This window comes from Phragmites australis, chromosome 8, assembly GCF_958298935.1.
Source record: "Phragmites australis chromosome 8, lpPhrAust1.1, whole genome shotgun sequence".
NCBI lineage: Eukaryota > Viridiplantae > Streptophyta > Magnoliopsida > Poales > Poaceae > Phragmites > Phragmites australis.
This window is the reverse complement of record NC_084928.1, coordinates 31533120-31557569: the sequence shown is the minus strand read 5'-3', so window position 1 is coordinate 31557569 and position 24450 is coordinate 31533120. Positions and strand designations below refer to the sequence as shown.

The 24450-nt window shown below is 45.2% G+C and overlaps 2 protein-coding genes and 1 long non-coding RNA gene across 3 annotated transcripts; 2 read left to right on the top strand and 1 right to left on the bottom strand.

Moving 5' to 3' along the window:
* The first annotated feature begins 1988 nt into the window (after window positions 1-1988).
* Window positions 1989-7011, top strand: LOC133927060 (potassium transporter 10-like). Its single transcript, XM_062373323.1, has 9 exons — window positions 1989-2416; window positions 2597-3152; window positions 3273-3326; window positions 4614-4874; window positions 4961-5013; window positions 5111-5234; window positions 5334-5588; window positions 5707-6113; window positions 6211-7011. The coding sequence occupies exons 1-9, from the start codon at window positions 2351-2353 to the stop codon at window positions 6859-6861; spliced, it is 2427 nt and encodes an 808-aa protein (XP_062229307.1). The 5' UTR covers window positions 1989-2350; the 3' UTR covers window positions 6862-7011.
* A 2499-nt stretch (window positions 7012-9510) lies between these two features.
* Window positions 9511-11725, top strand: LOC133927059 (uncharacterized). The gene is made up of 3 exons (XR_009911244.1): window positions 9511-9966; window positions 11395-11487; window positions 11587-11725. It is a non-coding gene; the product is annotated as an uncharacterized LOC133927059 (long non-coding RNA).
* LOC133925963 (probable glucomannan 4-beta-mannosyltransferase 9) lies at window positions 10081-14869 on the bottom strand. Its single transcript, XM_062371697.1, has 9 exons — window positions 14355-14869; window positions 14097-14195; window positions 13433-13685; window positions 12113-12223; window positions 11602-11738; window positions 11356-11469; window positions 11077-11276; window positions 10752-10946; window positions 10081-10679 (listed from the first exon to the last, which is right to left on the bottom strand). Exons 1-9 carry the CDS (start codon window positions 14682-14684, stop codon window positions 10517-10519), a joined length of 1602 nt encoding a protein of 533 aa, XP_062227681.1. The 5' UTR covers window positions 14685-14869; the 3' UTR covers window positions 10081-10516.
* Between the last annotated feature and the right edge of the window lie 9581 nt (window positions 14870-24450).

Below are 24450 nucleotides of genomic sequence, written 5' to 3'. Positions count from 1 at the left end.
TCACATCATTGTCACATATTCTTCTTTTTCTACATGTATTCACATCATCGACTAAATATCTTACAATTTTTGGACGCCTACTTATTAGTAACTGTGTAGAAAAAAAAAACGCAGAGCTGGTGCGAGAGCCGTGCATGGTCGAAACACCTTTGAAAAAACGTGGAGAGCTGGTGCAAGAGCCGTCACCCTTCCATTGCACTGTCACGACAAAAACCTAATCGAGACGTCAGAGGTCGCGAGCCCGGGCCCGGGCCAGCCGGCGAGCAAAGCTCCACGCAGATGCCGTCAAGAGCTCACGGTCGGCACACCGAGTCGCCGTCCGGCGAGGCGAATATGCGAGCGAGGCCTACGAAGAAGACGGCGAGCACCACCCGGGAATCCGACGTGGAAAAAGTGAAAAAGAAACCCGGCCGCTTCAACGCGCGCCGCGTCGCGTCCAGCCGTCCGGGCAGAGTCACGGAACACGTGTCAGGCCAAGCGCGGCGTCACGCCACGCCACGCCACGTGGACCCCGCGGCTCGTAGTGCGAGCCGGGCCCACGGCAGGTGGGCCCGGACGACACTTGGGGTGGGCCGGCGCGGGGCGCCCACCGCGAGCGAGGTGAGAGGCGCACGCGCAGATCACGCTCGGTCCCTCGCGCTTTGCACGCCGGCCGGATCGCCGTGATCTTCTGGTACCGATGGAGTGCCCCGAGCCTATCTCACCTGATTCTCTGGACTTTCCTTGGGGGTGCTTTCTTATAGCTTAAGCTGAAAAACGAAGGACAGTCCAACAAATCATGCTACATGACCATTATACTTTTTTCTTGATCAGACTGGAACTGTGGTGAAACAAAATTTTATTGTGGAGTTTTGATTAGAAGCAATGTCATAGTTTACGTCGATAAAGTTCGGTCCAGCATAATGACCAAATAAGTAAATAAACAAACAAAGAGCATTGCTGCAATGGGTTAAAATCTAAACAAATGCTAGTTGGATTGAATTATTTTTAATAGGCACGTTTTTTTAGCTTGCATCAAGTTTTTTTGTTCCAATAAATTCTTTTAGACATTTTCTCATGATAAATAACAAAAATTATAACAAACTTTTCTTAAATGTTATAAATGATAATCAAATTTATAACAACTATAGAAACCGCTACAGTCCAAGCAAACTCATCTACAAAGCATAAAAGAGGCAATGAGTTATGTCTCTACTTTCTTTGGAAGTAAAAAATACTAGTCACCTCTTTTATCATTTATGGCCTGCTAAGTTTTATCGTCACAAACATAGCTATACCTTAGCATAGTTTTCTCAATGGCATTGCAGAGGAGCCAACCATACCAAAACAACCAATATAGTAATATACCATTAGTTAAAATATACTTTCAACCGATGCAACAATATATACCATTAATTCCGCATCAATTGAATATCACCATACAATACGCCTCGCCTTGTAACATTCACATTAATAGCAACTATAGGAACCACTACCATCAATCAAACTCATCTAAGAAGCATTCAAGTGGCAAACCAAGGAACATATCTCAACTCTCTTAAAAGTGGAAAATATGGTTCAGTTCTCACATCATTTATGACTAGTAAAACTCGGTGATCTAATGTACCAATATTATGTTATGGATTCCTTAACATCAATGTTATTCTCAACACTATTTCTTGAGTGACGAATTTTGTTCAATAATCATGTATCGAAATTGTGTCATGTTCTGTTTTTCCAATATGAATTATTTTCTCTACTAATATATTGCCTCCCTAGAATATCGTTGATGGTCGGCAAGAGCATTTGGAGAGGACGCAGGCACACCAAAACAACTAGCTATATAATTGTTTTTTTCATATCTATTGTCATGCTTTTCTCAACTATCATCCCTTTTCTATCTCTAAGATATCCTTGTCCTAAATAGTCAACATTTGTATTGCATAGGAGGCAGCGTACTCTTAAAAAAAGTAGTAACGCCCTTTCACAAAAGAAAAACCGCTGCTTTCTCCCCTGCTTTTTTGCCCCCTCCCTCTTCGTGTCCCACTCCCCCAATGATCTGCTTCTTCTCCTCGTCTGCTTCCTTCCGCCTCCTCCGTCCCTGGTCCCTGCAGCCCCTGGCTACCTCACGCCAATGCTGCCTCCCCCTGTTTGGCTGCTTTGACCCCCTTAAAAACCTCAGGACTTATTATATCCCACCGAACCCCATCTTGTACACGCCTCCTGCTAAATTTCTAACGCCCGAGAAACCAAGAACCCGGCTGGGGCAGGGCAACGCCGTCACCTAATCCCAACTCCCCCACTTGTACCCAAGTGTCTTCCTTGCCTCGTTGCACGGAGCAGACCAGAGTTACCTGCAGTGGAGGAAGCGATGAAGGACCTCCCTGTCATGGATCCCGAGGCGCCGCCGTCGCCGGGCACTCCTCCCGATGACAAGGTATGGTGGCCGGAGTTGTCTGATGCTTTGAAGGTCCAATCTTGCTGAGCGGTTCTTGTTCTTGCTGTGATCGTGGTTCTTGAATCTTGGAATGGCCATGGCCGTCCGTTTTCTTGCGATCTTTGAGGTCCTGAAATGCGATATCTTTTTTGTGTTTGTGTGGCTGTGCTATGTCTGCAGGAGGAGAAGCGGGGAGGGCGCAAGGGGATGCCATGGCGGATGACGCTGAGCCTGGCGTACCAGAGCCTCGGGGTGGTGTACGGCGACCTGAGCACGTCGCCGCTATACGTGTACAAGGCGGCGTTCGCGGAGGACATCCAGCACTCGGAGACCAACGAGGAGATCCTGGGCGTGCTCTCCTTCGTCTTCTGGACGCTCACGCTCGTCCCGCTCCTCAAGTACGTCTGCATCGTCCTCCGCGCCGACGACAACGGGGAGGGCGGCACCTTCGCGCTCTACTCCCTCCTCTGCCGCCACGCGCGCGCCGCGCTCCTCCCGCCCGGCCGCCCCGCCGCCGGGGACGAGGACCAGTTCTTGGACGTCGCCGGCGGTGGCGCCAAGAGGGCTGCGGAGAACGGCAATGCCGTGACGCTCGGTCGGCGCGGCGGGGGCGCCGCCGCCAGCGTGAGGAGGCTGCTGGAGCGGCACAAGGTGCTCCAGCGGGTGCTGCTCGTGCTGGCGCTGGTGGGCACCTGCATGGTGATCGGGGACGGCGTGCTCACGCCGGCCATCTCTGGTGAGTCCGCGATCGCCTGATTGGTTATTGTTGATTGGTGGCTAGATTTTGGTGGGTTGGGTTGGGTTGTGCTGGTATGCTGTGGATTGCTGCTTCTGAGATGGTGGTCTGTTGTTGCAGTCTTCTCGGCGGTGTCCGGGTTGGAGCTGTCCATGGAGAAGGAGCAGCATAAATGTAAGGATCCAATCATCGTCCTTACTTTGATTTGTCTTCAATTCATCATAGGAGTGTAGCTTTGTCTTCCTATCCTTCTAGGTACTGTTTATAGATTCAAGTTCTGAGCCAAATGGATCAGGGTCCACCTCAAAGTGTTCAGAACTTCAGATAAAATCATTGAATTGCCCCGGTATTAAGCCGTCAGTTCTGTTTCAGTGATTGCTCTTTACCTGTAATATTTGAAGCAAGGAGTGGATTTTGTGGCAATCTGGGTTTGTCCAAGCAGAAGACAGTAAAACCAGGTGTGATGAACCTGAACAATTTGGTCCACAGGGAACTTGAACTGTGTGAATGTGAACTAATGGACACAATTAGTTCAGGTGAATCTATTTCGTCAGAAGTTGTGGCGGAGAATACAGTTCATCTTGGAAGGTCTTTGACAGAGCGACACCTATGAACAGGGAGGCATGGACATTGAAGAAGACCATGCTGTCAACAATCAATTTATGCTAAAAGGGTCCATGAGTATGAAAATAGATCAGTTTCATTGTCATTGATGCTCCAATATATATTTTTTTTGTTATTTTAACCCTTTTGTTCTAATATTTTAATATTAACACCTCCTAGACTATATTTCTAGGAACTAACCCCTTTGGTCGCGTCAATCGTCATGGTGTGACAAATGACTGTTGTCATGCCACCTATTCAAAAAGTTAGGTAGCATGACAGAGTTGTTTCTTCACATAGGAAATGTGCCACATGACATTTTTCCTCTGGTGTGATAACGTTGTCTTGTCGCGCCACCCATGGTGGCGTGACCAAAAAGGTTAATTCCTAGAAATATAATCTAACAGGGGTTAGTATTAAAATATTAGAATAAAAAGGGTCAAAATAAAAAATCTCTCCAATATATGGAACTAGTCCCTTGTTGCAAGGAATAGTAGGTGGGAGGTCTTAAATGGAAATTCTCGTCAAAGAGGAAGGATATTTTAATGGCTCTCATGTAAGATATGCTAGTTCAATTGATATTTTGTTGGTACAAGAAAGTGGGAAGGCACAAATGTGGTACCAAGTAGTAAGATTCAGGAACTTGGAATAAGACCACCTATGCTGAAAGAAGTTCACATTTGCTGAGGTCCAAGATGTAAAGCAAAGGACCTATTCTTGACTTTCCCATTAATAATTTGTCCTTTGTCATGTTAATTATGCCTGTACTTCATTCTGATTCTTCTTCTGTTGATAATGTTCTGTTTTATTTTAAACCCCTTTCTAACTGTATGAAGTTTTGCTAACATGAATCTGCAGATGTGGAAGTGCCTGTTGCTTGCGTCATACTGGTTTGCCTGTTTGCACTGCAACACTATGGTACACACCGGGTGGGCTTCATTTTCGCACCAATTGTGATCACATGGCTTCTATGTATAAGCATAATTGGTGTTTACAATATTATTCATTGGGAACCTACTGTGTATCGAGCATTATCTCCATATTACATGTACAAGTTCTTGAGGAAGACACAGAGAGGAGGTTGGATGTCCCTGGGAGGAATACTGTTGTGCGTTACTGGTACTGTGCTCAGCAACCATTTCTGAACATTTGGCCTTGATCTGTGGAGTGTTTCTTACTACAATGTGAGCATTTTGCTCTTTCAGGTTCTGAAGCCATGTTTGCTGATCTGGGACATTTTAATCAGCTGTCGATACAGGTGAAGAAATGGCTGCTGCAAACTCATTTTTTTCTGTATTCCATCCTAGAAGCAGTATAGGTTGGATTATTATCTCTGATAAAAATTTCCTGGGCAGATTGCTTTTACTTGCATGGTTTACCCAGCGCTGATCCTTGCATACATGGGCCAAGCTGCTTACCTGTGTAGGCATCATATCATGGAAAGTGACTATAGGATTGGATTCTATGTGTCTGTGCCAGGCAAGTTACGCTCTTCAGATGTTTCATCAGAGACGAGAACAATACTATGATATCGTGTTCATAGTGGTGTTTGTTAATGTTTACAATTTATCATTTCAGAGAAAATTAGGTGGCCTGTTCTGTCAATTGCTATTCTCGCAGCAGTTGTGGGGAGCCAAGCTGTCATCACTGGTACATTCTCAATGATCAAGCAGTGCACTTCTCTGGGCTGCTTTCCTCGGGTGAAGATAGTTCATACATCTGCCAAAGTACACGGGCAAATATATATCCCCGAGATCAATTGGATCCTGATGATACTGTGTTTAGCTGTAACCATTGGTTTCAGAGACACCAAACACTTGGGAAACGCCTCAGGTATGCCAACGCTAATATTTTTTACATCTTAAACCACAGGCTTTTGTTGGTTGAGAACATACTAAAGGTGAGGAGCGAGGGCATTCCATCACATATCTAATTGTTATTTTTTATGCAGGATTGGCTGTTATAACCGTCATGCTGGTCACAACATGCCTGATGTCCCTGGTGATAGTCTTGTGCTGGCATAAGAGCATATTTCTTGCAATTAGCTTCATTGTGTTCTTTGGAACCATTGAGGCGCTGTACTTCTCGGCTGCACTCATCAAGTTCAGGGAGGGAGCCTGGGTCCCGATCGTCCTCGCTTTAATCTTCATGATGATAATGTGCATCTGGCACTACGGCACCATCAAGAAGTACGAGTTCGACGTTCAGAGTAAGGTCTCCATCAACTGGCTCCTTGGTCTCAGCCCGAACCTTGGTATCGTACGTGTCCGCGGCATTGGCCTCATACACACGGAGCTTGAGACCGGCATCCCAGCAATCTTCTCACATTTTGTCACCAATCTACCTGCCTTTCACCAGGTAGCTGCAAAAAATTTATTCCATGATTTCATTGTTCAAAGTTCAGACATTCAGAAGTATGTTTACCCTCTTATTCATCGTTGCTTGTCATGGCCAGGTGCTCGTCTTCATGTGCATCAAGAACGTCCCCATACCGCACGTCCGGCCCGAAGAGCGGTTCCTTGTTGGAAGAATCGGCCCGAAGGAGTACAGAATCTACCGGTGCATCGTCAGGTACGGGTACCATGATTTTCACAAGGACGACATGGAGTTCGAGAAGGAGCTCGTCTGCAGCATCGCGGAGTTCATCCGATCAGAGCCCTCCAAGGCCAATGGCATGTCGGAGGAGTCCGAGAAGGACGAGGAGCGGATGTCGGTCGTCCGCTCGGGCAGCATCCGCATGCTGGAGGAGGACGGCACGGTGGAGAACAGCGTCGGGCCCTCGCGCGCCAGGGAGATACAGTCGCCGTCGCCGGGGCCGGTGGTGGAGGCCAAGAAGAGGGTGAGGTTCGTGCTGCCGGCGGCGAGCCCAAAGCCGGACGCCGGCGTGCAGGAGGAGCTGCGGGAGCTGTCGGACGCGCGGGAGGCCGGCATGGCGTTCATCCTCGGCCACTCCCACGTGAAGGCGAAGAGCGGGTCGAGCTTCCTCCGGCGGCTGGTGATCAACTTCTGCTACGACTTCCTGAGGAGGAACAGCCGGGGGCCCAACTACGCCGTCACCATCCCGTACGCCTCCACGCTGGAGGTCGGCATGATGTACTATGTCTGAACCCTGAAACTCCGAGGAACATAGGAAGAAGAAAAAGGAAATGACAAAAAGAAAAGAGGGAGAAATGAAACAAAGTTTTCAGCTGTATATGCTAGATTTTGTAACTGATGTTGAGCTCTGTTGTAAATGCAACCTGATTTTCTTAGGTCTTCATCTTCTTCACTAGTTAACAAAAAAATCTTTTTTTAAACAAAATTGGCTAGAGAGATACACATTATATTAATAAGAAGAAAAGCTCAATGGACTAATATGGTTGGTTAATTAAGAGAAAATCGAGAAAAAACTAAAAAGAGCAAAGAGAAAATCAAGAAAAAACTAAAAAAAAAACAGAGGGCTAAGCACCTAGCAAAACTAGACCTATAGTACGTAAAGACAACACAACAAATTATAACCAAAGCGATTACAAGGGCCAGCAGAAGAAAGCACCACAGCAGCAGCGCGCAAGATCGTCAACTCATCGTCCCCTGTAAGCTTTAAGGACGATGACCAAGATCAACGACTCATCGTCCCCATAAGCTTTAAGGCCGATGACCTAAATAATCTGAGAGAACACGTCTGAGAGAAAATTCTTTCTATGCCACCGAATGTGAGTGTTGATCCCTGATCTACCACCGAAAGACCTCAACTATTTTTCGACAATACGCAGGATAGTTGCGTATTGTTATATTAAGAAGAAGAAAGTACATATGACTTTTATAACGTGAGGCACTGAGCGCTCACCAAACCCTAGTATTTACATTAGAGGACTATACTAAAAAACATCACAACTTAAAGAGACTAAGCGAGACAACTAGGACTCCGCAGTTTCCCTCTGTCTCAAAGCTACGCTACTGTGCTCATCGTCTAGTTGAACACCCGAGCATTTCGCTCTTTCCAAATTCGTCACACCACCAACATAACCATGGAATCAATTCCCTGCTTGTGCATCTTGAGGCGGCCTATGCATAGGTGTTGTCACCAATCGAAAGTGGAGTGATATGGTGGCATACATTGCAACCCTAGCCATCCCATCACGCCCCACCATATTTGCTTAGTGAAGCTACAACCGACGATCAGGTGATCTGTCGCTTCTTGTTCCTGGTCACAGAGGACACATTGTTTGTGGGTCGGAATGCCATGTCATTGACGTCGGTCAGCGGTCCAAAGATGTCATTGTAGAAGAAGCAATGCAAAGAATTTGACCTGCATAGGAGCCCAAGATTTCCACACATGTTGTAATCGATCGATGATCGCTGCAGATTCTCACTCTCCCTCTCTGACGAAAAAACGGCACGGCAAGATGGGGAACAGTGGAGTATTTGCAGCTTCTGAACTTGCTGCTGTTCTTCAGACTTTATTCAGTTAAATAGACAAACTTTCAACAGACTCAGCAGGGGATTCGCCCCTGGAGGCCTGGACGCGCGCCGCGAGCTGACTTCAACGTGCGCCATCCCGCGCGCGCGCATGACGCGGTCGCCCCCAGTGATTCAGGTGGGGACGACCTCAACAGACTTCGCCATGACCAACTAGCTCAGTCATGGCTTGAACGAAACAAATGGAAAAGAAAACAGAAGAGAGGGCGCAGGATTACATAAAGACAACATCCGGCGCGATGCGGGCGGAGTGGCTGGCGCCGGACCAGTTCACGTTCGCGTCGGTGCTGCGCGCGAGCGCGAGGCTGGCCGCGCGCGGGCAAGTCGGACGTGGACGTGAGCGGCAACGTCTTCGCCAACAGCGCGCTCGTGGACATGTATCTCAAGTGCAGCAGCCCCGAGGACGGATGGTCGAGCCCACGGCGCGGCGCTTCTTTCAGCTGCAACCGGGGAACGCCGGGAAATACGTCGCCCTAGCGAACACGTACGCCGCTCGCGAGATGTGGGACACCGTGGCTGGCGCGCACGAGGCGATGAGGTTGCTCGGCGTGAGGAAGGACCCCGCTTGGAGCGCCATCGAAGTGCACGGCAAGAAGCACACTTTCCTCGCCGGAGACTCGTACCACGACGAGTGGTCGGCGATATCCGAGGTCTGCAATGCATTGGCCTCCGCCGGCACCGAGCAGTCCCTTCGAGTAATCGATGGTGTCAGTCATTGCTGCTCGATGTTCATTGTCCTTCGCGGTTACTGCTGCATTCCAGGATGGAATTGCTTCGCTTCTCTGAAGAAAACATCCTGCCAGAAATATTATCTTCTCTGTGACCTGAATGCCAGGCTCGTTCTTGGCCGCGCCGTTTTGATCCCAACGGTTTCTGCAGCTCATTCGTTTGCCCATGTAAAAGGACGTGATAAAAGCAGGTTACAAAGCAAGACTTTCAGGTTAGTTGGACTGTTTTTAACCACAGATGGTTTCACAGTTTCACGCAAGTCACAAAAGGAGCAGCTTGCCACAACCTGATGATGCACTGTCACTGATGAAAGCTGAAAGAGTAGAGGGATCCTACAAATATTTAGGGGGTGTTTGGTAGGGATCCATATCTTGGATTTTTTGGAGCTGGTCGTATCCAGCTCTAAGAAATCCAGGATCTGGAACTATGGATAGATTGAAAGTATTTGGTTAAGTGATTTGGTTAAGAAATCTAAAAAAATAAATGTTTAAACCACTTTGTTTTATTATATAAACTCTAGATCCCGCATGGATCTCGAATCTGGAGGTGTGCCAAAGAGGCCTTACATGGGGAAGAAGCCTCCTCAGCAAAGGACAGCTCCCTCTTTCAGTCTTTCCTCTTTTGCGCTGCGCCTGCCAGTCACTAGGAATCCACCTTGCGTCCAGATGCAGCATGTACCACAAGATCGCATCACCAGTTCAGGTCTCCCAATCATAGAGGAGTATCACATTGAGCTGTGAATTGGATCCTTGCAGAGCTGTGAAACTGTCACGGTTGGATATATAGTACTGCTTAGTGTTCTTCAGTCACATGCATGTCCTTGTTTATCAGCAATTCAGTGATTCAGTTGAATCCACAGACAGTCTGTCCATCACCTGACTGACAGGCAGTGCTGGCAGTAAGATCTGGAGTAGGCAATTCTGAATGAATCAGAAAAACACTAGAGTGACTCGTCTGTTGAACTCCTAACCGAGGCTGAGAAAAGTGATAGAACAGTTGATCTATCAGAAAGCAATCAAAAGAGGTCAGTTATCTGATACATTTAATCTCTGTTTGCACCACAATGAATACATCTAACCTCTGTTTGTACCACATGACCTGAAATGGAATCTTCCCAGGTACAATCTGTTTAATATAGTTTGCACTGACAAGGGAAAAAAGAAGGGTAAAGGAGACAACAGAAGGTGTACCACTTTATTTCCGTACTCTTCTCCCAACAAACCGTGTTTAACAATAACAAATGAATAAACGATTTCTTTTTTGTTTGCACAAATGTTTAGACTTTCACGATTTGCTTTATTTTCTACCGCTGATTCTGCTACGGTGACGCTGAGACTCAAAACAGCCTGCTTGGTCATCACCAATATCATGCGCATCACATCACATTCTTAGCAGCTAAAACATACTTATATGCCTATGGCTTGTCCTGCAGTGCCTTTACACTGCCTTTTTTTCCTGACAACATTACACACAAGAGAAGGCTGCTTGATCTTATCTTTCATATGGTTATGTAACATGAGACTGGAAATGAAGAGAATCATGAAACCAGGACGGATGGCCACATTATACTCCTGTTATGAGTGGGGGACGAATGTCCCGACATAGCCCACACCAACGACGAAGAAAGCGATGGATTGGAGGAAGAGGAATATGAAGTAGCGGTTCTTCCCAAAAGCAACGTCGTAGCATCCACAGAAGAAGAGGTAGGCTGCAACACCAAGCTCCAGAACATGCAACCTGATTCCACATTTAAATTTAGCTACAGGAGTCAAAAAAATGAACTAGAATAGACAAACTTTGGTCATGTACCTATCCCCTATCCTCATGCGCGGCTTCTTGGATCTTTTTCCTTCCATTTTCATCTTCAGAGCATCGCCAAGCTTTTCTGTCACCACCCATTCGTTCACCCTGCCTGCCTCTAATAGGCCGATGAAAGTTGCCTTCGTTCTATGCAATGACATGACATTCTCAAAGAGGATCCAGAAGACAATTAAAGGAACAGACCTGCATCATTTGATGGTTTCCATGTTAGTGTTTAGGTAATTGTTAAATTTATCGTACATCAGATGTTAGAAAGGCATAGGTTTATTTTTATATTTGCACTAGAATCAGAAAGTTTTGAGAAGATTGGTACCTTGGAGTCCCAACAGCATTGAGAAGGGTGATGACGGTTGGAATATAAACGGAACCCCACTTTGGTATCTCAACCTCAGGTACTAAGACCGTGGCCGGGATAACGAGGCAGTAAAACACAAAGGTCACAATGTGCGCAATGATCTTGCGCACAAGAAAGAAGTTGTAGATGACATGGATTTTCTTCCAAAGTGTCACTTTCTGCATCAAGATCAATAAATAACTTGTGAATAACAAATGACGACTGTATTAAATTTTCCACAAATAGCTTGGTACAAACCTTGTTTCTGACAATCTCCATCAACATTTTCCTGAACAGGTTTGCTGGTCCGCATGACCATCTGTGTTGCTGATATCGGAACGCTTTGAGCGTACTGGGGAGTTCATTTTTCACCTGAAAATAAATTTCTGGGTCAGTTGTATGCTTCCCTGCGCATCTCTTTGGAGCTTAACAGCAACGAAAAGCAATAGCGGTGCAAAGTAATATATTTGATGTTAAATGAATTGATAGGTGGTGCATATTTACCATGAGATCGTCAAGGAACACAAACTTCCATCCTTTGAGGCTTGCTCGGACCGCCAAATCCATGTCTTCAACTGTGGTTCGGTCCTTCCAACCTCCTGCTTCATTCAGAGCAGATATGCGCCACACACCGGCGGTTCCTGTTCACAGAACATTTTGAATGGTATGAACAAAGTGGAAAGGTATCCTCTTTTTTTTGGGGGGGGGGGGGGGGGGTTGGTCGTTCAGTTGTGCTACCATAATTCTCATTTGCCGTCAAGGAAACACTCAACATTTAACTCTTTTATGCAATCTATGACACTACAATTTTATATGACTTTGAGATGTGGGACATGTCCTTTTTATTTCTTTACAAAGACTTGGAAACAGAGTGTCTCATTATGAACTGAAAACATGTTAGAAAAGGAAAAATGAATGAACAGAATCATGGAAATGAGAAAAAGGAAACCAGAGAATGCCCCACAAGAGAAAACGAAGGAAGCAAAAAGATGCATTGAGCTGGGACCGAGCTTACCATTGAAGCCGAAGAAGGCATAAGTGGAGGAGCCCACTTCTTGCTCCACTGTAAAGTGGTAATCCAGGGACATCTCCTGCATCCTTGTCATGAGGCATTCATCTGCGTTCACTGCTCACACACACCACCAACAGCAACAGCATAATATGTCATCAACATGCACAAGAATCTCTACTAAAAAAAGTTAGAGTACTACTAGCTCCAGACACAAATAAGTGACGTTTTGTACATCAATATGGTCTCCGAAACACAATTTTGACTACTATTTTTTGTTGTAATATATTATAAAACACAACAAAGCATGTTATTATGAAAGTACTTTTCGAGACAAACTTACCTGTATTATTTTCAAATATCTAACTCAATATATAAAAAGAAATATGTAATCAAAGTTTGAAATGATTGACTGACTGAGTGGCTGGTTCAGTTGGAGGCTATAGTTTAGGTAAGATACTAAGATTGAGTTTGGTATAAAAAAATGGCATTGCAAACCAGCAGGACCAACATGGCTGATGGAGATCACGATGCAACAGAAGAAAGAAAGGGGTGGAAAACAGTCACATACATGAAGAAAGACATGCAAGAAGTAGGAGATAAATGGGTTCCATCCTGCATGTACTTCCCCTGGTGCTCCAAGCAGAACCAAGGGCCGTTTGGATACAAGAATTTCTTAGGAGTTTCACGGGAAAAAGGGCTAAAGCGTTGTTGGTCCCGTAAAAGACCGAGCATGTGTACCCAAGTGCTGTATGGCGAAGCGCAATTGCTGGTCTCCAGATTCTACCCAACTCAGCCACTGTAACTGTAGGCTGTACCACTGGTGCTAAACGCATCATGGCTGCATGCAGTGTGTGAAAGGCAATTGGGTCCATGACTGTTGGCTTTATTTCTGGCTGGAGTATTATTAGACAACGAGGCATCCAGACTATGAACCCTCACCGGAGAGACGCCGAGGCAGAAGCCGGAGGTCCAGCACCGACACTGTCACAGCCGGGTCCCCTACTCTCACCCTCGTTCGCAAGTCACAGGTGCACATGAGTGACCTCCCAATCCCAGCTTCCAAGTGTCCAACTCCCAAGTGTGTTTCTTCTTTTTTGAACTACAGCAGCAGCAGCAGCAGCAACTGCCAACTGCCTTATCACTTCCTCTCCAGCTACCAGTCAGTCCTTTTCACTACCAGCTGAACCCAATCTGGACACTGCCATTTTTTACTCTCATAGTTTCATCATCAGTGATCACCGATTCACTGTTACTCAACTACAAGCTCAGCAAATCGCGTAACTAGAGCTGAGGCCGTGGTTAAGTATAGTATAGTGCACGTACCGAACTTCCATCGGGCCTGGACGAGCGCGAGGTCGGGGTTGTGGAGGAGGAAGGGGACGGTGCGCCACAGGAAGTCCGGCTCTGGCTGGAAGTCGGCGTCGAAGATGGCCACCACATCGCAGCCGCGGACGTAGGCGCGCTTCATGCCTTCCCGGAGCGCGCCGGCCTTGTACCCCCGCCGGCTGTCGCGTACCTCGTACTTGACATCCACGCCCTTGCTCGCCCACCGCTGGCACTCCCGCTGCACCAGCTCCTGCACGCGCTCACCCAACAACAATTCAGAGAGATCCTCTGACCTAACGTCCCCACGCTTACTAATATAAGCATGATAGTACTTCCACTAGACCTTGCGGAGTGATTATATTTTCCTGAAGAGAAGAACCAATCCCTAAGATAGAAATAGAAACTTGGGAACACCGCAACTGTCAGTGTATAGGCCCCAGCAGGCAGTTGTAACTGTCAGTGGCGGAGCTGGCCACCGCAGTTACTGCGGCGAGCAGGTCGATACCGGCGACCGTCGTCTCGCCGGCCACTGACACGTGGGGACAGGGAGGAAGGTGGGTAGGTAGGTACGTGGAATCGTGTAGAGCAAGGACTGCAGTGGTTTGAGCTTAAGCCAGGAGAAGGGCAGGGGTTAAGGTTTGTGCATGGGGGGTTTACGTACCTTGATGGCGGGGTCCGTGGAGTCGTCGAGCACCTGCACGATGATCCGATCCGACGGCCACGACAGCCCGCACGCCGCCCCGATCGACAGCTGGTACACCTGCACGTCAACCACCAGCCGAGCACGGCCCGTTTTCGTCACCACACAGCACTGCAACAGTAGCTAGCTAGAGAAGAAAAACCTTGGCATGCAGACCAGTCAATGGCGCCGCCGCCGCGGCAGCAGAAGCCTCGATGACATCGCTGCTGATCGACTCACCTCGCGCTCGTTGTACATGGGGATCTGGACGAGCACCATGGGGTACGCGGCGCTGCCGCCGGCCTCGAGGTCGTCGTCGCGGATGGGCTCGCACCGGTACCGCCGCTCGGGGCGGCGGCCCAGCAAGCGCACGACCAGGATGACCACGGCCATGTACACCTTCTCCGCGAACAGCATCACGGACATGGCGAGGCAGAGCGTCACCGACAGACGCAGCAGCGGCACCACCACCGGTGCCTTCACTTGCTGCCACACCGCCGCGATCTGCTCCGCCGCGTCGCCGCGCGAGCCCGGCATCATCCCCCACTCCGGAAGCGCCACACCGTCCATTTGAACACAACACACGCCTCTCTCTCCTCTCCTCCCCGGCGCTCTGCTCCGAGCTGACAGAGACGAGCAGCGCGTGCGCGTGGAGCTCGGAATGCGGTGTAGGCAATGGGCGGAATGCGGGGCGAGCCGGCTGCCGGGGTGGAGCCTGCCTGTGGAGGGAGAGGGGAGCGAGCGGGAGAAGGTGGTGAGCTTTGTCGGCTGTGGCAGGGTGGAGACGAAGAGGAGAGGGGGATTTAACGGCGGGGACGGGGAGGCAGCAGGAGGTGTCGGTGGCGGGTGGTTTTAGCAGCGGGGCCCATTAGTCAGTGAGACTGATGGCTGTTCTGAGGTTGGTTTGGAACTTGTAAGGCTGTAGTGTTGGTGGCATTCTTTTATTTTTTTATATATATTTTTTGGCCGTGATGCATCCTTGCCTCGTAAATGAGGTGGATTTTGTGTTGATACATTTTGATTTTGGTTGGAGTTTAGTGAGTAAATAGGATCCAAATTTATTTGAACAACTTGATTGCACCAAACTTTTATGAGATATGGTGTTGGTCGTATTCATCAACTTTTTTTAATGTATACATGTATGCTCCTTAACGGTTTGTATAGTGTGACTTTTTTACTGTACTATTGCTACAGGATTTTAGTAAGAATGTACCATCAGATTGATTTGGTTGTCGTCATGTTTTGGTATTTTCCACGTGTTAAACGGTGTATTTCAAGTCAAGTTTTGGAATTTTAGGTATGGTGTTAGCTACATGTATTGTTTTAGGATTGATTCTCTGTATTTCTATTAATGGTTTGCATCACACGGTTGGATGGTTTTTGCAATGGGGCCAAGGAGTCAGTGAGATGGTTGTTCTAGGTTGGTTAGTGATTTTTAAGGCTGTAATGTTGATGGCATTCTTTGATTTCTTTTGGCTGTGATGCATCGTCACCTCATAAATGAGGATTCAGTGTTGATACATTTGGTTTTAGTTGGAATTTGGTGAGTAAATAGGATCCAAATATATTTGAACAACTTGACCGCACCAGCATTTAATGAGCTATGGTATTGATCGTATTCATTGATTTTTTTAATGTGCACGTGTATTCTACTTAACGGTTTGCATGGTGTGGCTTCCTGCTGTACTATTCCTATGGGATTTTGTTGAGAAGATTTTATCAGATAGATTTGGTTATAGTTATATTTTGATGTATTCTTCGTGTTAAACGGTGCTTTTCTAGTCAAGTTTGGTGTTTTAGGTATTGTGTTGGCTACATATATTGTTTTAGAATCGGTTCTCTGTATTTCTACAAATAGCTTTCATCACACGATTGGATGGTTTTTGTAGTGGGGCCAATGAGTCAGTGAAATGGTTGTTCTAGGTTGGTTTGTAACTTGTAGGGCTGTAATATTGGTGGCATTCTTTTTATTTCTATTGGCTGTGATGCAACCCCACCTTCATAAATGAGGTGAATTCAGTGTTGATACATTTGGTTTTGGTTGGAGTTTGGTGAATAAATAGGATCCAAATTCATTTGAACAACTGGACGCACCAACCTTTAATGAGGTATTGTGTTGATCGTATTTTTTTTTAATGTGCACTCGTGTATTCTCCTTAACGGTTTGTATGGTGCGGCTTCCTAATGTACTATTGCTACAGGATTTTGTTGAGAATGTTTCATCAGATTGATTTGGTTGTTGTCATGTTCTGATATTGTATTGGCTGTAGTCATTAATTTTCGTCATGTTTTTTATATGGTATTGCTACAAGATATCATATTGGTTGTATTCATTATTTTTCATATGTACTCATTAATGGTAGGTTTGTTGTTCAATATTTACTTTTAGATTACGTTTACAATGTTTTGTGGGTCAGATTTGGTTTTCAATGCGTTTAGAGGTATTTTCATATTTAAACATGTTCCTTTATCAAATTTTGGTGTGATGCGGTGTTGGTTACGTGTATTAATCTACAACCAGTGCTCCACGTTTGTCTTAATGACCTCCATCACACACATAACTGGCTGTTGCTACTACATGTAAGGGTTGGATTTTGAAGCTTTACCACGATTTGATTTGGTTATCAATGTGCCTAGAAAGTATTTCCGTGTTTAGAAAAGTACCGTGATCAAGTTTTGATATGGTGTTCGTTATATTAATCTATCCCATATGCTGGCATGCGTTTTAATATTCGGTACAGGGAGATTTAATTTAGGTGATTTAGTTATCAGTGTGTTTTTGCACTTGCAAGTATTTGATGCATGTTCATGATATTCGTCTCAATTGTTATTTACTATGTGTTTATGTGTTTATAGGCTAACTCTTCGTAGGATGGGTTCTATATTCGAATTCTTCTCTTGCTTTTTCTAAAGCCAACTAGAATTTTATTTTACACATTTCAATAAGAATTCGACTTGCTTTTGTTCACAACTCCACAGCCTTGACGCGCCTGTTTAATTTCAACAGCGTGTAAGTACTTGATTTGGTGATCAGAATGCTTGTTCAAACACTTTTTTTACCTAGAAATGTGATGTCACAAATAATTAAATCATGATTGCTCGCAAATATTTCTTGCACTGAGTCACTAATTGTTCCAGTCGTCGACCACTTCTTATTCCTGTGAGGCTTTTGCTCATACCTCACTATGTCCAGTGCAGCTGCGCTTGCAAACTTTCAATGGGACATTCCCATCTTTATAATGTGTTTATGATCTTAATGAAAAACTTTATTCCTTACAAGAAACTGCCGAATAAAAATCATCTCTGAAGGGCCATTCCACCATGCAAGCGAAAGTTCAGCCGCCTTGGTGCGTGCAGCAATCAGCTCACATCCAGTAGTGTAATGTGTAGAGGCAGGGATTAAAATTTCGTCGAAATTTCGTTACATTTTGCGGGTTTTAGAGGGAACGAAATATCTAATTTTTTAAAAAAAATCATTAATACATGAGACCTACTGAGCATATGATGAAAAATGACTAAAAAATCGATAAAATTTTGCGAATTTTAATCTTCTCGCTGGTGAAAAAGAAAATTATAAAATGAAATTGAAATCCACGTGTAGATGTACTTGTCCGGCACCTGAAACGCTTTGTTGGTAGCTCAGTCCCCTTGCCTGTTCTGGAGGGTAAAAGCACAAGACGAACAGCGTTCTTCTCATCGCTTTGTGACAAATGGGCAGTGAGGCGCCTCATTGCCCGAAAGGCACGCAGATGTTGAAGTGACTTGTCAGTGATCAAGTCACGATAACTATGTCAGAGTATCCTCTCGCCGTGCGGTACCGGCCTTGGAGATCTTGGGCCAGTGACGAGATGAAAACGACAGGACACGAGGCAGGGCAGCCATGAAATTTTGCACAATGGTCTCAGGTTTGTTCACTGGCAGCTCCAAACAGCTACAGACCTGCAGCATAGAGTACGCTTTCGTTCGGCAAAACGAGGCACTGCTTTTGGTTGTGTAGAAGCACTACTGAGTATAAACAAGAAACATTCTGGCAAGTCGCTGCTGCCTGCTGTCGCCATGCGCCCCAAGCTTCCCTGTTCTGAAGCGATGCGCCTACCTGCGGAGCCCAGCGCGTCAACATTTGACAGCGAGTCATCGAGGCGCAGGTTGCGGTTAAGGATACCAGTCTTCTTTCAGAGGCACAATTAGCGGCGAGGTCCATCTCTGACAAGCCGTTTATAGGTCAGGGAGCAACGAAGAACAGCTCTCCTGCTTAAGCTCACATCTGCCAGTTCGCCGGTGGTGTGACGCCGCGGCTGCCTGCCTGCCTGCCTGCCTGCAGGTAACCAGGACATCACACGTCGCTCGCGATCAGCTTAAGCATGGCTGTCATCTACCGTTAATCACCTCCTGTTGAGGCGCATCTTCTGCTAGTGGTGTCAATCAGGAGGGTCGCTTGCGATGCGTCCGGCAAGGTTACTGGGAGGGGGAGAGATACTATGACGGAACTGCACGAGCATAGTTGGTTTGCTGGTAGCGGAAACTGCTGCTACAAGTTTTAGGTTATGTTTGTGACATCTTTTTTCAGAAGAGCTTTTATGAAAAAGCTTATATTTGTGATATCTTTTTTAGTGAGCTTTTCTGAAAAGCTCATGTTCGTGACATCTTTTTTAGAGAGCCTTTGTGAAAAACCAGCTTTTCTGAAAAGCGGCTACTTGAAGAATCTACTTGTTAGATAAGCTGATCGTTTGGTAAATCTGATTCTTTTAGTGTAGATTGTCTGTCTTGAGTGTATAATGACTGATATGCTCTCGAACTCTATGACTTGTTTGATTGTTGAATAGGTGCAAATGTTATTATTTTTTCATTCTTTGATATTTTACGTATTTAGTACTTTCATAAAGACATGCAAGCACTTTGACATCGCAAAGTCCAACAAAATACTACCAATTTGATATCACAAAGTCCAACAAAATATTACCCCATGTGTGCAACATACAATCATCCTATAAAGCGGCGGCAATAGAATCACATAATGCACCCATATTAGACTCATCTATTCCAGCACTCACATCATCTATAGTATCTTGGGTACCTTAAGCGGCTACATCGTCATCATCATAGTTTTCAAAATCATCATCATCTATGGCACTATTCCTAATAAAATTATGAATAGCCATTACAACAACTATGATTTGTGATTGCTTCTCTATTGGATCGCTATGAATGTTTAATAAAAATACGCCACTTCATCTTTAGAACTCCAAAGCAACGCTCAATCACATTTCGAATGGATGAATGTGCATGGTTGAACACCTCCTTCAACCCCACTGGACGATGACCATGTTGAAATTCAGGTACAAGGTATCTTTGACCCTTGTATGGCGCTAGAAAACTATTTTATTAGGATATCCTGAATCGACGATAATACTTCCTTACATAATATAAGTGTTAGTATAGCGCATAATACCTAATTAATTGTCATAAATAACACATACAAATAATTACCTTATGGGGATGTGGAAATTGATCTTTGTAGATTATCAAAGTATCATTCAATATGCGAGTGTCATGAATATATCCAGACCAACCAGTGATAACAAATATGAACCTCATATCAAAATCAAAAACCACCATGATATTTCATGAAAAATATCTATATCCAATGTATTTATGTTGTTCACTTAATGACACGGTTACAGATATATGTAACCCATCAATTGTACCAATGCAATCACTGAAATGAGCCCAAAACCTAGCTTCTTGAAGCCTTAGAATGCACTGTCCTAAATTGAGGATCTTTAGGTCTTATGATGTCAGCAACCAAGAGGGTTACACTATCTAGTACCTCAATAAACTTTCTACTAACAGTTTCTATTGAATGACCAAACTGATTCTTGACTTGGAGAGTAGATTGAGGTACACCACAAGTCCACATAAACATTGCTAATGCTTTTTTTACTGCAAAGTTCTCTAGTTGATTGCAAACCATAATGATTTACCAATGTGTCATGGAGACGATGAAAAACTAACCTCCTCGTTCTGAACATATCATAACAGTTGTCACTATCTCCGAGTTAGATTTCAACCCACTGAATTCCAAACATAATAAGTATTGGTCTTGCCTTCTTCTTACTTGAGCCACCATAGTTGTTCATGAATTCCAAAGCAACATATACAACTATGAAGTCATCATCATCATCATCATTATTGCTAAGACAGTTTGGAATGACCTCCCTTGATTCTTCTATCTCACTTGAAGAACTCATCTAGAAAACAACATACACATGTTGTAACAAAAAATCATTAACATCCAAAATGACACATTAAAGGGAAATAACATTAATCATTAAATGATGAAAATAAATCCAGTACACTAGATACACAACTTGTAAAAAAATCCATATTACATAATAGGACACCATACTTAAAATAAGTCTAAAATACATGACACACAATTATTAAAAGAAACTCAAGCAAGTCTAATGCTTCCTCCTATCCTCCCATGTCCTCCTAAGCTAAGCAAGTCTTACGTTTGGTTTCTTTAAAGTGATAAACACATCACGATACTCATTTTTAATAGAAGTTGAGTGGTATAGTGGTGCTCATCACTCTCTTCTTCAACCCCAGACTGCATGACTAAATCTAGCAGCTGAGCTATCTCCTCTCTAACATGATTAACCACTGTAGAAGTTGCAAATTTTTTATTTCTTTCATATTTCTTCTCGTATGCACCCTCCAAACGTTTCATAAGATCATCTCTGTACATCTTCTTTAGCTTCTTTCCCTTTGGAGAACCTTCAACAACAGGTCTTTTCTCCTTGCCACGTCTTCCAACAACAACATCCTCACCCTCCTTCTCAACAACATCATCATCTCCATTTCTAGCAGGGGTTGCTCCATTAACTCCTGGAACAAATGACCTCTCATTGGTACAACCGATGGTCTCAAAGATGATCCACAACTCATCCTCGTACTCAAGTGGTACAGTTTTAAAAATGATACAGCTAGCATAGCCTAAAAACAAAGAAATAATGCATATGTTACCATCTACTCATATGTTAAAGAAAAAAATACTCCAACAATTAATACTAACAGCTCTTCCTGATGGTAAAGAAAACATTACAACTCATCAGATTTTACTCTTCTCACCAATCGTCACTAGCAGAAATGCATCCAGTCACAGGATCTCTACCCAAACCAGATGCTCTTATGTTCAATGTCTTCCGTTGTATATACATCCTCTTCAAAGCATCTCATCTATTCTTATGTTGTTCACAGGTGTACGACCTCTTGATGCATTTGTGGAACTTCTTTATAAGATTTGCATAACCTAAATTATTCAAATGTTATTGTGGCCTATTATGAGCTATAACTTCTTCCACACATATATCTACCCACACCTTGCTCGCAAATGTGTCCCACTTTGCAACCATCTTTGAAGCTTTTGCCATCTAACAAGACAAATCAGTAAATAATAAGCCAAACAACAGAGCATGAACACACATTGTTAAGTTCAAAGAAAACTAGCGTCTGAATAATCGTATATATGGCATTATTTTTATTAAATTTTTGCATTTAAACATGATAACACTGTAATTTTCATTAAAAGACAAACATATTGTATTAGTAAGATTGGTTCTAATATCAAAACATCAAAACAACATTGTCTAATAAAACTTCATGTAATTCAAATTGCCAGGCTGCAATATATATATGTAATTCCACCAGAAATGATTAACTAGTGATGTCCATCTAAATTACTAAAACCCAATACATCATTGATACAACTATGAGTCCAACAAAACACTAGTCATATGTTGAACCCATATCCAGATCATCTCCATAGCACTTTCATGATTGCAATTTGTGCACCAGCCAAGGATCTCAAGCATAAACTCATCAAAGAACATCAGCCTGCCAGAACAGCCATGGGGTTCTTAGGCAATGGTCCTTTAATTCATCAAAGACATGCATAAATACCAACAAGAAGGCCTTGTAATCGTTGAAATCCATCGATCCATCCTATAAAGATCAATTAATTTTCTCATACACAGATCCATTGCCTGAGCAACCAATTTGTATCACCTAACAAAGGGGGGGAAAGAGAGATGGATGAGTACCTAGGCCAAGATTGTGGACGGGATCCTTGCCGCAGGTCGTGGGTGGGATCCTTGCCGCATGGGAGACGATGGCTGCTGGGATCCTCCTCACTAGAATGGGAGAAGGTGAGCTACCATTTCGTGAGGGCCGCCACTGCCAGAGGGGGCCGAGCGGCGAGGAAGGAGGGGCTGAGAGGAGCGAAGTTGGGCTCACCGGGAGAGTCGATGGAGGCGCTGGTGAGCTGCCATTCCAAGGGAGCCACCTTTGCCAAAGGTAACCCTAACTGCCTCTCTCGCGTAGAGTTGAATGGCTAAGGGGTGCTCAACACGAGAGAGGTGATTAGGGTTACCAGTTGAATGGCTGAGGGGTGACTCGGGAGAGAGCGGATCAAACCGGTAAGTCGATGTCATTTCTGGGTAATCACACCTGAAGTTCATGGGCTCTTTCATTTTTTTTCGCGTACGCGTTGCTTAAAAGTGGGTCCGTGGGCGCTTCCGCATTGCAGGCCAATCCTCCACGTCTTCCAAAATCGCGTCAACCAGAAGCAGGGCAGAATCACACCGTTAGGGGGAGGTTTGCCGCTTTTTTGGGCCAGAAGCTGAGAATAAGTTGTCCCAAACAGGGCCTTAAGATTTTGTGTCCGTGGATGAAACAATGGCTATACAAATTTTATGCTGGGGTTCCTTTAGATTGAGGTTGGAACGGTGAAAAACGCAGGCTACCGAACCTGAAAGAAGGGCATAATTATTTTGCAAACCACCCACTTTTACTTCAAGCTTTGCATATGCTTGTTTTTAGAGCATAATAAGAACCATGTAATCTGAAATTTTCAGAGACGCCAAGGTTCAGCTCCAAGTGACTTCATTTATTTGCCACTTTTAACATTGACTTCGCTTATTTGCTGCTAAAAACAACGCCTTCTTGATTAGCTTGCCATTATCCCATTTTAATCCAAATTCTTTTTCTTTTCTTCTCTCATACCAACTAAAAACATAAGATTGCCCCTGGCCTCATCTCAAGCCAAACCAGACCAGTCCAGTTCGATGAGATGTTAAGTGCCGGGCTTTCTTCAACAAGCCTTGCCTTTCTTCAATTCCATTCCATCGATTGCCTGCTTCTTCCTCCCTTCCCTTGTAAAGCTAGCTTCCCTCCACTCCCAGTTCAAAACAACAATGGCACGCACGGACGGCAACCAGGCATTCCTCCCACTCCACTCCCCGTGCTCACTGATAGCAGCACGCATGGCGAAGCTGGCGTCGTCCTCCAGCTTTGCGCTCCACTTCCTGCGCCACCTTCTCTGCGCGCACAGCGCTGGCCATGACAGCGCCGGTGAGGGCGGCATCACGTGGCGCGGCGCGACAGGACGCGCCGGCGCCGGAACTGGAGGCGAAGAGCCCCTGCATTGTGGCAAGGCTGATGGGCCTGAACGCGATGCCTGCGGAGGCGTCGCACGACCAGCCGCAGCCGCTACAGCGGAGCCGGTCCACGAGCTCCTCGGAGGGGTGGCCACCGCCGTGCTCCGGGGCTGACGCGCCGCCGCCGCGGGCCATCCTTTTAGTTGGTCCGAGAGAGGAAAAGAAAAAACATTAAATTAAAATGGGATGATGGCAAGCTAATCAAGAAGGCATTGTTCTTAGTAGCAAATAAGCGAAGTTAATATTTAGAGTGGCAAATAAATAAAACCGTTTCTTAGCAGTGGCAAAAAAAATATCAATTTCCTCGTCTAATCGCGTGACGGCGCCGTTTTCGTTGTCTGCCGAGGAGCCGGCTAGTAGGTACCACCGACAGAATTCGACGCTGGAAGACAGTGCCATTGGATCAGCTGGTCCAGCTTAATCAAATGAACAGGACATCTACTCACCAGTTCGGTTCGACATGGTTTATGAGTAGATCGGTGCAACATGCTCATATGACCCCAGGGCCTCGGCTCTAGACTGGGCCCTTGGGTGACACACAACTTGAGGGCATCTTTGATGTCGTTGTGTGGCTCTGTTACTCTGGTGACTCGACCGAGTGAAATAGGAGTACCGTGACTCTGAAGAGGATCACAGTACTGCCATCGGTATTTTCTTGCTAATTTGAGCAGAGTAGATGGATCCACCATGGGTTAATCGACTCCAACGAGAGTGTGTAATTCGTTTCTTCCAAAATTCCCGCGGACTGCAAACAAGGGTTTGTACCACTTCGAAAGGATCCTACCACATGCGGTATTACAACCAGCAAAAAAATAACAGTGAAATCATCAGTAAGTCAA

Coding starts and splice junctions, on each gene's coding strand:
- LOC133927060 (XM_062373323.1), top strand. CDS start 2,351: ATGAAGGACCTCCCTGTCATGGATCCCGAGGCGCCGCCGTCGCCGGGC. Junction 4,875..4,960: donor AATACTGTTGTGCGTTACTG/GTACTGTGCTCA, acceptor TTGCTCTTTCAG/GTTCTGAAGCCATGTTTGCT. Junction 5,235..5,333: donor ATTCTATGTGTCTGTGCCAG/GCAAGTTACGCT, acceptor TTATCATTTCAG/AGAAAATTAGGTGGCCTGTT.
- LOC133925963 (XM_062371697.1), bottom strand. CDS start 14,684: ATGGACGGTGTGGCGCTTCCGGAGTGGGGGATGATGCCGGGCTCGCGC. Junction 14,196..14,354: donor CCATGTACAACGAGCGCGAG/GTGAGTCGATCA, acceptor GTTGACGTGCAG/GTGTACCAGCTGTCGATCGG. Junction 11,277..11,355: donor TGGAGATTGTCAGAAACAAG/GTTTGTACCAAG, acceptor ATCTTGATGCAG/AAAGTGACACTTTGGAAGAA.